Here is a 16,460-nt window from a genome sequence, read left to right on the forward strand (position 1 = left end):
TAAAGTATGACAAAAACTTAGCGCTCAGATTAACGAATTTCACGGCGATTTCGTGAGGTAAATGATATTTTAATGAGCGAATCAAACGTTGTTGATGAAATATGATAACACGGGAGACGTTCTCACGGAAAACATCTTAAAACATTTATAAAACAGCACAAAACATATAAAACAGCTTGTCAAACGATTGAAACATGCTTTATTCAACAATCTTTTATCATATTTTATGACGATAATTGACTCGTTTGATAAGAGCTTTAGGTTTCCAGGTCGCCTTAAAAAAATCATCAAAGTTTTTTCCTGAAGTAAGAAGTTGCTCTTAAATTCAACAGCGATAGAATAGACCGTACCTCTTGAATCTTTCCAAAGATTCTTTGCTGCAGTTTCTGCTGTTGTTGAAGCGTATAATCGACTTGAGCCTTGTTATATCAATATCGCCAATACCACCAGAGAGCAGTAACTGGAAATCCTGTAAAGCAAGTGTGACGTCATTGACTCCGAGCCTTAATCAAACGACATAAGGGAGGATATATCCAGTAAGCCCGGCGGCTCCACTCTAATTGTCAAGTGTAAGCACCCGTGTCTTCAATATCTCTGAGAAAGGGGCTCACTGAAATGCTCAAACTAAAAGCCAGTGGAACAGAACTGAGAGTACCATCACTTGCAGTGCTCAATTTGCGAATCACCGTCGTTCGATTCGGTTTGAGGCGAGACTAACGAAATACACTGTGACGTCAAAATTGCGTCAAAGTGTCACCAAACCGAAAATATTTTGTCGGTTAATTCAATTCAATTATCGAAATGCAAGAGCTTATATCTCACAAACTGTGAAAAATATCGAAAAAGAAATAACGAATTCGTGATCAGCAGGTTCAACTCCTTTAGATTAGCCAATAAAATGCAAGTGCAAAATTTGGCTGGAGAGGCCCTTTAATATAGTTTCTAATCTTTCTTTGTTTGGCTTTATTTCAACTACTTGATTTCAGAAAAAGGGTATAAATTCTCTTTGGTTTCAAAGAAAAGGGGAATCAAATTGTTATCAAATATCAGAGATAAGGGTCAGTTTTCTAGACCCTCAGACACGAATACTGGAAGCTTGTTAGTGTGAGATGACCCAACGGGCCATTAAGAAATTCGTCAATCTAATTTATACCTTGAAAGACCAGTTACCTAAATAGCCGTAAACCAACAGCGAAATTTTAATCTCTTGAATATCTAATTCTTGATTCAATACTTTAATAGAAAACCTGTACACTCATTTTTTCATCATTAAGTATTTAGGAAATGATTCTGTTCTTCCTAGCGGACATGCTTAGGATGATGGATGGAATTTTGTTGTAATATCTCCAGATCCAGAAGGCAGGTTTGGCATGCTACCTAAGATGGTCGGTTCGGTGGATTCTATATTTTTTTCAAATAATTTAGAACATGGTTCAATACTTTTGCACCCACTTAACAAAAACTTTTGGAAATCAGTTTCTATCAGCAATTTCAGTATTCAAAAAACCATTCGAAGTCTATCCATAAATACCCGAAGTTTAACCGTTTTTTGTTAGAAGTCCATCTTTTTAAAAAGACACGCTGATCGTAAATATAGGCAATCTGATACAATTTTTCCTTTAAGTGATACAATAGCAATATTTGAATATCAAACCTCTGCACTCAAAGGCATCAGTAATTCTTTAGGTATGATTTGCTGCAGTCCACAACGCATTGCTTCTAGGTCAGGGCGAATAGATTCTACCATAGCTGTCATTGCAGAGAGCCTGATGATGAGCAAAATTACTCTATTAATATCGCGTTAAACAACAAATTGAGTGGGCCTAACTACAAAGGCATTTCCTCGTTTGGCAGTATACCTACAATGCCTGCAAAAATAACTTGGAATACAAAGTAATCGGCGTTCCAACAAAAGAGCAAATCTTTTACAATGAAAAAAGAGCAAATTTGGGTTTGAAAGCAGTATGTCTCCACGAACAGTATTGCAATTTTGCAGCAATCCGGTTCAATACTGATCCACTAACACACGATCACCCTCGTTGTGAAGTCAATTAACTCTGGAAATGAGGTGGAGTGACTGCACTCTTCATAGCCATGCATGTGGCCTCATGCTTATAGGCTATTTCTCGAATAAGGTCTTTTATGCGTAGAGTTCATGGACATGAAAAATAATCAAATACAAGGGGGATGAAACAAAATATTTGTCTCATTTCAACAGCGATTCCAAAGTTTTACCAAAATCAACTCACCTTGCAAGTTCCATGGCATTCATCTTGGTGACTTTGACATTTGAACCACCAGGAATTAACTCATACTGGGTGTCATTAACTGAAAACTAAACAAATCCCTTTCTTTAATCATCAAAGTTTTTTATCGATTTAGTTGCACACGGAGAAAATATTAACAGTAAGTCAGTGTTTCACGGTAGACTGAAAGCAGGGATGATTTCTAAAAAATTAACAAGAGGCAAGGTTCATGAGGTTTAACAAGGATCATAAGAAAGGATGTGATTTCGTATGACCATCCCAACTAAAACCAATGCTATAGCAAGCCGATGCTTTCTCGACAGTTCTTCTTTGAGCAATTCCACCTTAGGATACCATTGAACACACGATTTATTGATAAAGCAATATTCATTACCTTCAAAGGAATAGACATCAAAAAAGGTGCCAATTATAAGAGTTTTATGTCAAGATCATTGCAAATGAAGAATTTTTTTAAATCAAGATCAATATAGCATTTCTCATGGGGGGCTGAGCCCTCCAGCCCCCCTAATCTACATCTACAAAATTTACAAAACTTTTAACAAGGCTACGCCCCTGCCCCTGCCCTTACCCCTGCCCCTGCCTCTGCTCCCTAGGAATCACCACCTATTTAAGATAAACGAAAAAAATGCAAACCGTCCTTTTATAAAACTTCCAGCTGAATTATTTTGATTTAAAAAATGTGAAGTGCGTGGCCTCACCTCAAAGTTGCAACAATAAACTTCTTGGAATTCTTCTTCGCTTAATTCAGGTGAATGTGCATCAATTATCATTTGCGAGAAAGTTGAGTAAAGCGTCGAATTGTGAAAAGCAAGATCATCAAACATGATTTCATCTTCCCTGCAAAGTACAGTCGAATTGTTACTAACATCATCTTTGGGTAAAACTCTTCACTAAAAAGGGGCTCACTTGAATTCTAGACAATTTATGGGAACAGTCTATAAACAGGGAACAAAAGCGTTTATCTAATAACTTAATTACACCATCTCTCAGATAGAAAATTCAAGGTTCAAATTTGCCAAAAACATGAGAAAAGATAAAAGATATGGGCAGGAAAAGTCAAGGCGAGCATGATTCTACCACTCTCACTGCTACGAATTCCAACGCTTATAGACGAAATAATATGACAATTGTATGACAACACAAAAATGGCATCAAAAGTAAATACTGCAAGTCATTTATCCTGGGTCACTGACAGTTGCCCCCCCCTGCAATCATCAGCCTTTTTCAGTCGTCTTTCCCTGTCGCGCACAAAGTTAATGTAAATAACTGAACATACTTATCTAGCAGAAACTTGAGCACCGGTCTGGTGAAAATCAGGGGAATGGCTTGATTGAACCACAGCGACAGGCCAAGGAATCGTCCAATACCAGTATACACAGATTTATAAAACTGGAAAAAGAAAATACCAGTTGTAAAATTAAACGAGGTACAGATATTAACTAGATGTACAGACATATACCAACTTAGCAGCTTGGAGGAAATTTTCTTCATTGTTGATATCAATCATACAAAAAATAGCAAATAAAATTGTTTTGAATGTGTTTGACTATATTCATTTTAAAATCAAAGAATACATGTAAAGTGGTGATGAAACCCGAAAGATTTAGCTGCTGACCAATGGAGTTACGCATATAGAAAAAGGCTAAAAATATTGAAGATACAGTTGTCACTGCAGTGAAAATTGATTAAAAAACCCGTTATCATAGAAACAAGGATAAAGGCAAATAATTTTTCGCAAGAGTTTCTTTTCTACAGTCAAAGCAACCCCCAAATAACGGACAGTTTTCTACAAGGGACAGAAGCGCTTGTCCAGATGGTACCCACTAAATATAGATTGACTGTATAACAAGGCTAATTATTCTTTCTTACAGAAAACTATAGTCCAGCATTGCTGATATCTGGTTACTTCTAGCAGCCTTTCGTTAATCAACTGTCCAGAATATTAAAGGAGAACTGACACGCAAAAATAAGTTGGGCAAAAACGATAGTTTATGACAAGCAAATTCCGGGATCGAAACAATTCTTTAAATCACAGTTACCGTTTTTGAAATACAGCTGTTTTAAGTTGAGAAACGACAATTGTTCCGACAACTTGAGACTCGAGGCGAAAATCGTCACGAGTGGGCGATCATCTTTGACGTCACAAGTGACATGTTCTCAGCACGTATTGTGTTTTTCTATAGAAACCTTTAACAAAATGCTGCAGACAAATGTTTATTTTGTGCATATGAAAGGAGCTAATTTTGCATTTTTGACACATAATTGACTGTTTCAATGGTTTGAGACTCTGAATCGGAGTTTTATTACACTGATTTCGAAACAAATGGAGAGTTTCAGCCGTCTCAGTTTTTGCTACCAACCAGCGCTGCCCCTTGGGCAGACAGTTGTCCCATGGCTCAACAGTGACGATGTCATGAACAAAGAACAGACTGGAAGTACAAACTGATATGGAATTTATATTAAAAACAATTCCATTTTGCGATTTTATTTGTAATTGTAGAAATAAAAACATTTTGAAGAAACGGTATCAGTTTTCAAACAAAGTCGACTCTTTTTTCACAAGCTTAGAGGTTCTTTCAATGTTTCAAAGCATGCTGGTTTGATATCATGGCATAAAAATAAATTTTATGTGGATATTAGCGTCTTAGCAGACAGGTAGCTAGGATTTTCTAGCTTCTATATACTTATAAATAAAATGCCTGACAATTTTTTGTCTTTTCACCGCGGACTATTTTCAATAAAACACGAAACTTCATTTCTACTTTCACCGTTGCGGTGAAAGCCTTTACAACGCCATTGTAAACATGTCACTTGTGACGTCAACCGAGAATTTTAACAACTCCTGGCGATAATCTTGTTTCCGCTTCGGGAAATTCCCGAGTCCTGGCTGTGAAGTATTTGACGGATAAAAGTGCAAATATCAGAAAAACAGCGAATCTAAAAAGGAAACTTTTTCCAGATTTGAAGTCAGCGACAAATTTTGCATCGAATAAGCCAGAGTTATTTTTGCGTGTCAGTTCTCCTTTAAGTATAAAAAGCTTATGATCCTTACGTCATGTCTTAAAGCCTTTTTGCGTCTCGGGCAGTAAACATGAGCTTGTTCCGGTAATTGACCTGGTTGATGGAGGAGAACGGGAGAGCGTCTGCCACTCTGTAAAAGAATTAGAGCAATGAAATCAAAATTATTCACAATAGCAGACAAACAGATGAGCGAACAGGACAATCGGGCAGATAGGTTCTAATAACACGATACCGGTTTGATTTCATACTTAATTACTGTCCCTGTCGAATGTGCGGTACAGTAATGCAATTTTGCAGCAATCCAGTTCATTACTGATCCACTTTCACGATCACCCTCGTTGTGAAGTCAATTAACTCTGGAAATGAGGTGGAGCGATTGCACTCTTCATGCTATTTTTATGGCTGCACAGATTCGTGGTATTTTCGCTAAAGACCCTCTTTAAAGAGAGAAGTAAAAAAATTACTAATAAACCATTTTTACTGTTAGTATTTCCTCAGCTTCAGGAAAGCCATCTAAAACACCAATTACAGATTCTTCTACTCACCATCTCTCCAGTCAGAGTATTAGCAAACCCGGTAAAGAAGCCACGATTTACACCTGGCCCTGTGCCTTCCTCTCCTTCAAATCGTACCTTGATGGTACTGTATGGGTGGTTATCATTTTGGTATACCTGTAAATTAAAGAAAAAAACATTGAAAAATGGTATCGATAAATAGTATCAAGAGCTCCGACAAATGTATCCTAATATAAGACTTTGTCTTAAACACTGCTTCACAAGGGTCTTGGAAAAAAAGAGTCCCTAAAGGCAAATTAAAGAACTATAACAAAAGATTTCGCACAAAAGTGGGGGGGGGGGCAATGACCTCCCCCCTCATCAAAGTCCTGAAAAGAGGCTTCATTAAACTGTTCTTCAGTACTTGTTTTAAACGTGTTAGACTTTCAATCAAGCATTTATCAGCCTAAGAAACCTTTTGGGAGCAAGGAAATACTTGAGAAGTGTAGCCGAGGAACTGTTTTAAAGAGCAGGCAGTAAAGGAGTCTCTCCATTTCTTCGGTATCATCCATTCCGCTTCGAAAACTGGCTTAATATTTGAAGAGCAAAAACTTGAAAAAAGTTAAGAATTTAAAAATGGATGTTATCATTAGAGCAAAACGGTAAATTCGTTATAAATGGAGTACATACATGCAGCAATGCTTTAAGCCCATCAGAAAGAAAGCTTCCTCTGCGGATATTGGCAGTGAATGATTGGCTCTCTTCAGTTATTGTCTTTGGCAAACAGTCGTCCTTTAGTGATCCTAAAGCCCGTTGAAATCTGAAACAAGAATATGTAACGTCAGACGTCTTAATATACGACCCAGGAAAAGTCAGATGACCAAGGAAAACTTCGTGTATGTCGAACCGTCAAGACGACCAACATAACCATAGGTCGAATTGTTTCCAAATATTCTCCAGAGTACCGAGTAATAAGGGAAACGCGGTTGGGAAAATCAGGGAGTTCGAAATGTTTGTCGAAATAAATAATGAATAATAGGGGTAAAGAGTAGGATCGCGTCGTCCTGATTGAGTATGTACCTGGAAATGTGACATTTACATCGCTTCAGCTATTGCGAAAAAATTGGGAGATTGGGGCTAGGCTGCGATTAAAAAGCGTGAAATCATGTGTAGACGCCTAAATGAAAGAGGGATGAAAAATACAAAGATTGGCTTTTAAGGAAATGTGGTATTCTTACAAATTATTACTCAGCTTTTCAAATGAGTTCTCCGTAAAATTACGCTCAAAAGTTTCATTTACAGTATTTTGCACAACAAAATGTACCTTGCAATTCGGCCAGCTGACCCAGCATGCTCAGCGAGGAAGCAATCCCTCTCCATCCCAGGAGGCTCAGCAAGAAACAGTTTAGCAAAAGCTGATATTGAAAGTTTCCAGTTCAACTTGCATTGTTCACGATGACTGAAACAGCAATAAATAACATTAAAAAGCTCAATGATCCAGTAAAGGACGTTAAAAAACTAAATGACTTCTTTAATAATTCACTTCAGAAAGCAGGGCCTAGCGGGTTGTCAATTACCTAGAAAGCTTGAGCTACTGTAGTAAAAGGAAGAAGAGTTGCAACCCTTAATTCAATAACAGCCAAGAATAGACGAGATAGAAAACTGTAACGACCAAAGGAAACGTGTGTACAGAAAAAAAGTGCTTATTTGCAAAGAAGGAACTATGATAAAAAAGTATTTTTGAGTTTTACACAATACTCTATGTCTTTATAGGTACAAATTCTAGAAAACACTTCCTTCTTTAAAATTCAAACCACATGACGCGTGCTTGAAACCTAATTAATTCTAAGAAAATGATATAATTACTTATTTTTCTGCTGTTCATTTCCTTGATCAGTGATCTGCTCCGGTTGGCTTGGAATCAACCAAAAATGAGGAGACTTGGCTTTTTTCAGCACTTGATTCCTGGCCTCTTCAAATTGCATAACATTAAACGCAGCAGAGTCAAATCCAAAAAACTTATAGTCTCTCCCCCTGATGGTCTGATTGGCATCCTTTTGCGAATCTCTTTCTATCTTTTCACCGACTGAAACCTTGGAAGAATCATTCGCATGTTCAATAGGCCATTTCTTCAACATGTACAAGTATGCATCGAGCACAACGGTCACGTGACTGTAGCTGACGAAGTAAAGAAAAATTACGTAGAATAGAATTTTAGAATAGCTCTTCTCTACATATCAAATACGGTGTATCTGTTAGAAAATCAAATCTCCGAAAGAACACCACGAGAAATGTCAAGGCAGTAAATTGTGGGGAAATATTTTCTTACTCTTTAGTTGGTGATGCTATGGAGAGGCTTAAGTGCCTATAGCTAAGCCCTAAGAAGGGAAAGGAGGAAGGGTTTAGGAAAGAGAGGGAATTTCACATTCATTCAGTTAACGAAAATCCCCAAATCCGTACGAAAATCTGGAGGCAAATCGCATTCTTCTATCATCGCAATCTGGAGGCAAATCGCAATGGCATGCTTTGTGACTTTGGTAAGGGCAGAAAGGGAAACCGTTCGAGTTTTAATATCGATAAACCATATGAAAATCCGAGTAAAAAGCAGAATTCAATTTACATTTATTACCGTTCCAAAACCTGTTTCATGCTTGCAATTACAAATGTTGATGGGATTTAGGCATCAAAATATGCCAGTGGGTATCAGAACCCCAATTTTGACTGCAATTAGTCAATAGCACCCCCAATAAGTAGAACAAATCTTCGACTTCATTTTGGGAGTTCGTCCCGCGTATAGCCTTATTCAGGCTCTGTGGAAAAGGAGGTCTACGGATGTCCACTCCATAATCAGCCTTAGCCAATATGGCCTCGTCAATAGTAGGCTTACCTCATTAGGTCCAATATTGGGAACACTGAGTTTGTGTTGCTAGCATCATGGGCTTTTAATAGATACATCAGGTACTCCTCAGGTCGCGAGACGTATGATTGGGAAATATATGGAGGGCGACCAAGAGATGATCCATCAGATAAGCTTGGGTCCATTTTCAAAGATCTGGTGGCGAATCGCTGAAAAGTGAGGAATTTGTCAAAGTTCACTATCTCAATATTTGTTCATATAAAGGTAAAAAATGACTTGCTCGACTTTTTACGTTTTTGATACAAGTTTTACGCCAAAAGTACTTGACAGAGAGTGAGAAATATCCCAAAACCTGGAAAAAACTGCAAAAAGGACACAAGTAAGATAATAACATAAATAAAGTTGCAATGATTATAGATTCATGTTTACTGGTCTGTCATAAAGAGCTCATTGCCGTATAGACACAGCTGTGCACGCTATTTGGTGTATAGAACAGGACAGTTCTAAGTTGCTACTCCAAGTTTCACGCTTGATTCGATTTTCACGCTTGATTCGATCATCAAGGAACTATATTTTAGATAAGGCAATTTCAAAATCACAAAATTTCGAAAAGTCATCAAGCCTTGTACTAAAACAAGACTCACTTCGGTGTCGAATTCTTCACCAGCTCTTAGCTGTCTTTCGATAGAATTCATAACTTCAATCAGCCAATCCCAGGTCTTGGATAACAGACATCTTGCTTGATGAATGAGTTCGTTCTCAGTTGAGGTCGGTATAGCAAGAGATGGCATGATGTCTTCATTGCCACAAAACTGTAAAGACACGCAATGAATAAATTCAGCAAGAATTAAGATCACTTATATGCATAGCTTGACATTTCGAAATTAGTATTTTCAAAGCCTAATTTCAGAAGAAGGAAATGACCGCATCAACGGCATTTTTGGCATCCGTATTTAAAATGGAGGGGGGGGGGGAGAGATCTTATATAAAGGGTAACTTGGACAGAAAACATCGCTCCTTTGTAAGGTTTGAACATATATTAATTGTCTTGCCTACTGTGTTCCTATCTATCTTCCCTTATCACTGTAAAACTTGTCAAAGAGAAAAATACTAGTTTTTAATGGTAAGATAGAGCCGGAAAAATTCTTTCCTACAACAAAAATTCAATTGAGCATATAGGGTAGCTTTCCCTCTTATATGATTTCAACAAGTTACCCAACCTGTCCTCTTTTTGACTGTAATTCCTTGTAAGAGTGCAAAACTCAAGCTTTGCTTCATAATTATGCAATTGGCTCTTCTCCTTTCACAATTATGACAAAATGCTAGAATTCAGACGGGCCTTGAGCATCTTATTCAACAAGAAACTGTTGAATATGACGAAACAGAATAAACATGTTAAAGAATTTACCTTTGATTCTCCTTTGTTCAGCAAATCACTTGCCAGGTCAACAGCCTCTTTTACAAGTCGTGAAAACATCTGTGCGAGGTAATAATTTCCTGCGTGAATTGATGGCACGAAGTCTGGATCAGGTCTTCTGTCAAGCTGGGGAAAAATTCATATTGATAAAAAAACAAAGCAAAACAGAGATATGGCTGTCCTGTTTATAGAGCCATCAGCATCAGTGTTGTAAATGTCATAAGAGCTCTACACAATAGCCTTGTGATGTGTTGCAGCGGCTGAGATATTGTTGAAAGCTTAAAATAATTAGGCCACTCCATATGCTACATTTATTAAAAAGTCAACAGAAATTGGCATTATTCTTCAGAAGCATACTTACAAAATCTGGAATGGGAAGTGACTGTCGACCTCGTGTCATATCTGAAACTCTAATGTGTCCATCAAGCGTCCAGGCAAGAGGTGATATTATGCCTTGGTTATTTTGTACACCAACGGATTGCTGGAAGGCCTCTCTCGATGCCCCTGCAGCGGTATCTTTGCTAGAATCCTCGTCTTCAATCGAATCAACTCTTACTAGTTTTGTAGGCCTGAGATTAGACTTCAGTTCATTTGTTCTTCTAAACAAATCAGATCAACAACTTCTTAGAATTTAATTTGAATTGTTATAGTAAAAAAAAACAAAAAATATATTCATATTCTGGGACTTGTGGAAGAGCCTATTCATAAAAATTAAATCAGAAAAAGCCAAAAGAAGGGTTACAAGCTAGACTGAAAAAACGGGTTTTCACTTCGAGCTAAAAAAGTGGATTGTGTAGAACGCAAATTGATAAAGGGCGCCTTGACACTAAACTCATATTTTCGATTTAATTTTGATAAAAACACTTTTATACAGTGTAGTAAAACTTTTTATCAGCTTTCGTTTACCTGGAAGATTTAATCGTTCATTTCATAAACAGAAGCAAAGGGGCATTTTTAATATCACCGTTTATATGTTTCCTATTCTTAGCATAACGATAAGAAAATCAGTTTTGGGAAATGTCGTCAAGGGTAGGACCCAATTCAATTTAGCGTTGCAGTCCAACAATTTAGTGGAAGAGTGAAAATGAAAATCATGAAAATTTTGCTGTCAGCCAAGCTAACGTTAAACAATATATGGCATCTGTTCACGGAGAGTAGAATTTCCAAAGCATAAACAGTTTTAAAAGAGTTAAGATACCTAGAGGCTCTCTTGATGTGTGATGAACATCCTAAGGCTTCTGCTGTACGCCGGGTTGTACCAGCTACACGAGGATCTAAATAGAAGTACAAAATACATAATGAACATAAAACTTGACCAGGTTTAGACTTTAAAAGATAACAGGCTGTTAATTTGCCTTTAATCAAGCAAAAATCAAACGGAAATAAAAGGTACGGTGGGCAGATGCCCTAAACAAGGAAAGCTTTGTTAAAATTAATAAAAAATGACTTCTTCACTTCTCATTCGATAGACGATAATCACGCTGCAGTCAAGAAGAAGTGATTGGGGCAGCACAGAGGTTAAGGATTAGGGGACTTTGATCCTAAGAATAACGGTTTAAATGATCTTTATTTCATAGTCGTTTATTCCCATTGCCAGGCATTAATACCCTATCGGTGAGAAAAGTTTTTTAAATAGCGCGTTGATTGCCTGTCCTTTCTGGTTCACTGTCTCATGCCTCTCGGTTAACACATATAATTCTTAAATTTACTTGTACACGTGATACAGGGACGCCCGATACAGGGGACAGGACGTTTTTAAGTTGCTAATTCGAGTTTGCTTACTTTATTACACAGTTGCCCGATGATCATATCAAGCGTGAAACTCAGAGTAGCATTTTTGAACCGTCCTGTTCTATACACCAAGCGTGTATAGCTCTCTCTACACGGCATCGAGCACTTTATGAGAGACTGGTAAACAGTAATTTTCATTTCATTTTACAGGGACTAAAGCATACAAAACAGCAAATCGTAGCAAAGAAGAATCTGGTTTTTCAAGAGTCCGAATGTTCTTACTTTAACGACGCATATTGCGATTTGAGGGTTAAACGTTCTTATTTCAAGGGGTATATTGCACTGGGGGGAGTAAAGACCCAAAACAACTTTATATTAGAGCACTTCAATTCAATTTTTTATCTGAGAAACAAAATTGTTTACAATTGAACGATTCATAGTATTTTGGTTTGAAGCGTAAAGTTGCCAACAAGCATACCGCAACTACAAAGATATTTGGTTGACTTGAGAAATCGCATGAAAATACTTGCGACATTAAGAACCTTATATATATAGAAAAATAAAATTCCTTATAGATGAAATACAATCTGTGTACGATCCATTAACTCTAAGGTTTTCCTTGCGGGAATTGATTGTAGCAGAAGCGATGAAAGTATGTCTTACTTGTTCCTAGAATAGAGCTCATAAAATGAGCACTCTGTAGCGTCGAGGGCCTTTCGCCAACACTTGGCATCCCTGAAACAATTCCTCTTGGCTGCGCTTTGGATATCCCCAGCCGGACGGGGGTTATCGTCGTTTCTGCTGCTTTCAGTATCTCGATCACAGCTAACCAAGAGAAGGCACGTAACGTTGATCTGGAAAAAGGGTGGAGATATGTTCACAATAAAGAAGGGATGTATACCGTGAACGTAAATACAGGGGGTCAAACCTAAGCCTTTATTTCCATCAGTACTGTCCCGATTCATCTTGAAGTAATTTGGCATAATGAAGTAAGTTTGAAGAGACTGACTGCCTACACTACCGTTAAGTCCTCGAATAGACTTACGGGGGGCTAATTTTGCAAACAATATCTTGGAGACGGGGACCTATTTAAAGGTGGGGCTATTCATAGGTGGGTGGGGGCTTATTTAGCAGCAGCAACAAATATTTACCATTTAGAAGAAAAACATAAATTTTCTTTTTATTATTTAAGCTGGTCAGTATGCTCAGAAGACAGATTTGTCTATATAAAGCCCCAACCTTACCTATTGCTGTCGAGGCCAAATCTCAGCCTATGATGGCTTATTCGAAGGTCGAAGGTAGGGCGTATTTCAAGGTAGGGCGTATTTCAAGGTAGGGCGTATTCGAAGGTAGAGTACATTCGAAGGTAGGGCATATTCGAAGGTAGGGCTTATTTGGAGGTAGGGCGTATTCGAAGGTAGGGCTTATTCGAAGGAAGGACGTATTCAAAGGTAGGGCTTATTCGAAGGTAGGACGTATTTCAAGGTAGGGCGCATTCGAAGGTGGGGGCTTATTCGAGGAGATATGGTACATTTTTTTTACATTCCAATAAAAATTTACAATTCAAATTTACTAGTTGCAGTACCTGCAAAATACTTAGCGACATTGCAAAAACGATGCCACTGGGTGCAAAATACTATGACTACTCCGTGGCATCACGAAAAACTAAGACAACTTACATATGAATTACCAAAAGAAAAAAACAAAGAACACTACACTCTCTCTCAAATATTAGCGAATAGCAGCAGACAAGATGTCTGCTGCAGTTTAAGTAATTTTGCGTTATCACAGATCTCACCTCATATATAATTTGAGACAGACCTTACATATTATATTTAACTAAGTAATTGTTGGCTTACTAGGGGCAAGGGGGCGAGGTACTTTATTCAAAGCGGCCAGTACAATGTATAAAACGTATTGTTAACTCCAGGATGCTTCTATTGAGATGGTTTGAAAAATTCTTATCGCCGTAGAATAAGATTTGCAACATAACATCATTTGCAAGATTTGCATATCCATATAGTCGTACTAGAGTATATATTCCAGCGAGGAGATCAGTCCTTTGAACACCAAAATATGGTATATTCGTTACTTATCTCAAATTCTACCAAGAAAATCATCGCACACATGATAATATCTTTCGGTGTTCAAAATTCATCGTCAAGTTACCATTCCTTATACCTATTGATTCTTGGATGAAATTATTTTAGGACTGTTGGTCTTCAGCCAAGTATGGTTTACAAGGGGTCTTCCATTTAATGAATAATAGGTTTGTCCTGATGGTTAGAATAATAGGTTAGGGGGAGGTTGAATTAAATATATATAAAGATCAAATGAATTAATACCTTATCCGTTTCATTGCCCTCTCATCAACATCATCTTCCATCAGCTTTGCGAACCTTCCAATTTTGTGTCGTAGCCTTGAGTCGCTGTTTCTTTCTTTGCTCAAAAACAAACTTAACTGCCTCACAACAGAACTTAAAAAGCGCCTGTACGTCCCAATAATTTCTGCGTCTCTTGTAAGGGAATGTTCTCGTTTCAATACACGGACTGAGTTTATTTTCTGTGTGCTTTGAGCGAATTTGGCAGCAAAACCTGCGTTAATATTCTGGGTAGAAAACATGTCTAACAGCGTAACAACAAACGTTCTAACGACACATGGTACCGGATTCGACATTAAATGCGATATGACTTGATCAAAGCCCTCAATGTCCACACCCCCTGAGCTCTTACTAACTGCTCCTTCACAAGGAGATCCATATATTGTTCCCAGTACAGAGCCGTCCATGCTGGTAAGTACAGAGATTATCCAAATAAAAGTCTTTGCTTGTTGCTCGCTCATACTCGAAATCTGGTCAAGGCAAGTACATTTATCTACAACGATGTTTTGCTTAGTAACAGAACTCGTAGCAGTATTCGGTGACGCCATGCTTTCATATCCAATGGTACTCGTTCTGTCCCGCGCACGATCTGCAGCAAGTAGCGCGAGTCGCTCGAAGTCATCAAGACTCAAGCCATCATAACTATTGTGATGCGTCACAGAAGTTGGCTTTAACCAAACGCTTGGAAGACTATGAGGTACCCCTTCGTCTAAAATCGATAGTCCTCGAGGAAGCACTTTCCTTGTCTGTTCCTTGGAAACAGCTGAAGCCTCCAGGGACGACTCTGAAAACAAAAAAGCATCAACATATGCTTATATATACTTAAATATATTAAAATACATGCTCAAGTATTACCAAACTTAAACCATTTTTGGTTTTGCTTTTACTACCAAATATCGCATTTTACTCTCTCCTACTTCTTACACTTCTTACCTTTAATTTACCTAGTGACAAGTATGTCCAGGGGACCTTGTATTGTTTTTTTCTAATCAAACCACTAGGGTTCACTGCTACGAAAAAAGACTAGAGGCAGGAGCAACAGACTTTGAAGATAGGGGAAAAACAAGCTAAAGAAAATTGTGAACTACAAAAATTGTTAAGAATGGTCAAAAGGCAATGGGAAAGGAAGGATAATAAACACTGGTACCGCAAGCCCTAGAATAAACCCTCATTTTCGAATAAGAGCCCCCTTCTAGAATAAGCACCTATCTCAAAATATTCTTTGCGAAATAATCTCCCAGAGGTTGATTCGAGAACCTACAGTAAAGAAATGCATACAAGCATAAACAGAGAAAACAGTGGAGGAAAAAGAGGAAAGGGTAGACACTTACTGAAAGTTAGGTAGGGAGTGCTACAAGAAGTTAAGCTGGAATGCAGGGCTGGAAACATGGGGATTTCTATAAAAACATCCTCAAAGGTTTGCTATACTATAACGCGATGAATTCTCATCCGATTTCTGATATTCCAGAAATTAATAATAAACTTCCCATCAAGCAAGTATTAGCTGAATTTCTAAAAAAATTAAAGTAAGTTACCTTTTACATTGCCCTCTGAATCTCCATTACGTTTTACTGCTCCTTCGCTGCAGCTAACAAATTTTGGCCAGATTTCGTCCTGGCAATCCAAAGAGGAATTTGACTGCCTAACCAGCTTAGGATCATCTGTGGATGTTAGGTGCCAATCTGATACCGAAGACTTTTTACCATTCGGCCATCCCGGTAAATCTTTTTTAATTTCAATATGTTTCAATTTGTTAATGACACAGATCTTCGGATTACATGGCCTCATTTTTGAAAACAAATCGTACAAACCATCAGGCGAAAGGCGTTTCGAGTTTTTCAAATAAAATGCAAGCGCAGTTTCTTGCTGGTCATTCACAAAAAAAGAGGCCTAAAATAAAAAAGGCAATTAAATGGCAAGAATTCTTCTTACATTTAAATAATAGATGGATCCCTACATAGTTACAACGTAAGGTAAAACGAAATCCCCGGTGGGTCATCTCAAACTATCAAGTGTAAGTAGCCGTGTCTGAGGGTCTAGAAAACTGACCCTTAACTCTGATGTTTGATTCCAATATGATTTCCCTTTTCTTAGAAACCAAAGAGAATTTATACCCTTTTTCCTGAAATCAAGTAGTTGAAATAAAGCCAAAAAAAGAAAAATTAAAAAACTATATTAAGATTCCCATATCATACACCCTGTTTTCTATTTCCTATGTCCTAGATATATGACAAAATTGAACCCCTTTTCAGAGGTATTGAAGACATGGATGCTTACACTTGACAATGAGAG

At 37.7% G+C, this 16,460-nt stretch overlaps 1 protein-coding gene across 2 annotated transcripts in view; it reads right to left on the minus strand.

Annotated features, from left to right (window-relative positions):
* LOC135695704 (uncharacterized) overlaps positions 1-16,460 on the minus strand; it is a 32,216-nt gene that overhangs the window by 2,247 nt on the left and 13,509 nt on the right. For both annotated transcript variants that reach the window (XM_089109614.1, XM_089109612.1), the window contains exons 17-34: positions 15,704-16,058; positions 14,133-14,952; positions 12,451-12,641; positions 11,255-11,330; positions 10,418-10,655; positions 10,048-10,182; positions 9,284-9,451; positions 8,670-8,848; positions 7,649-7,960; positions 7,107-7,241; positions 6,473-6,602; positions 5,834-5,959; positions 5,320-5,418; positions 3,544-3,656; positions 2,966-3,104; positions 2,250-2,335; positions 1,655-1,766; positions 351-469 (exon numbers count right to left, since the gene is read on the minus strand). In XM_089109614.1, coding sequence (XP_088965740.1) covers positions 351-469; positions 1,655-1,766; positions 2,250-2,335; positions 2,966-3,104; positions 3,544-3,656; positions 5,320-5,418; positions 5,834-5,959; positions 6,473-6,602; positions 7,107-7,241; positions 7,649-7,960; positions 8,670-8,848; positions 9,284-9,451; positions 10,048-10,182; positions 10,418-10,655; positions 11,255-11,330; positions 12,451-12,641; positions 14,133-14,952; positions 15,704-16,058 — 3,533 coding nt within the window. The remainder of the gene's footprint in view (positions 1-350; positions 470-1,654; positions 1,767-2,249; positions 2,336-2,965; positions 3,105-3,543; positions 3,657-5,319; positions 5,419-5,833; positions 5,960-6,472; positions 6,603-7,106; positions 7,242-7,648; positions 7,961-8,669; positions 8,849-9,283; positions 9,452-10,047; positions 10,183-10,417; positions 10,656-11,254; positions 11,331-12,450; positions 12,642-14,132; positions 14,953-15,703; positions 16,059-16,460) is intronic.

The sequence above is a fragment of the Rhopilema esculentum genome, chromosome 2, assembly GCF_057945365.1.
Source record: "Rhopilema esculentum isolate cy_ngs chromosome 2, ASM5794536v1, whole genome shotgun sequence".
Classification (NCBI taxonomy): Eukaryota; Metazoa; Cnidaria; class Scyphozoa; order Rhizostomeae; family Rhizostomatidae; genus Rhopilema; species Rhopilema esculentum.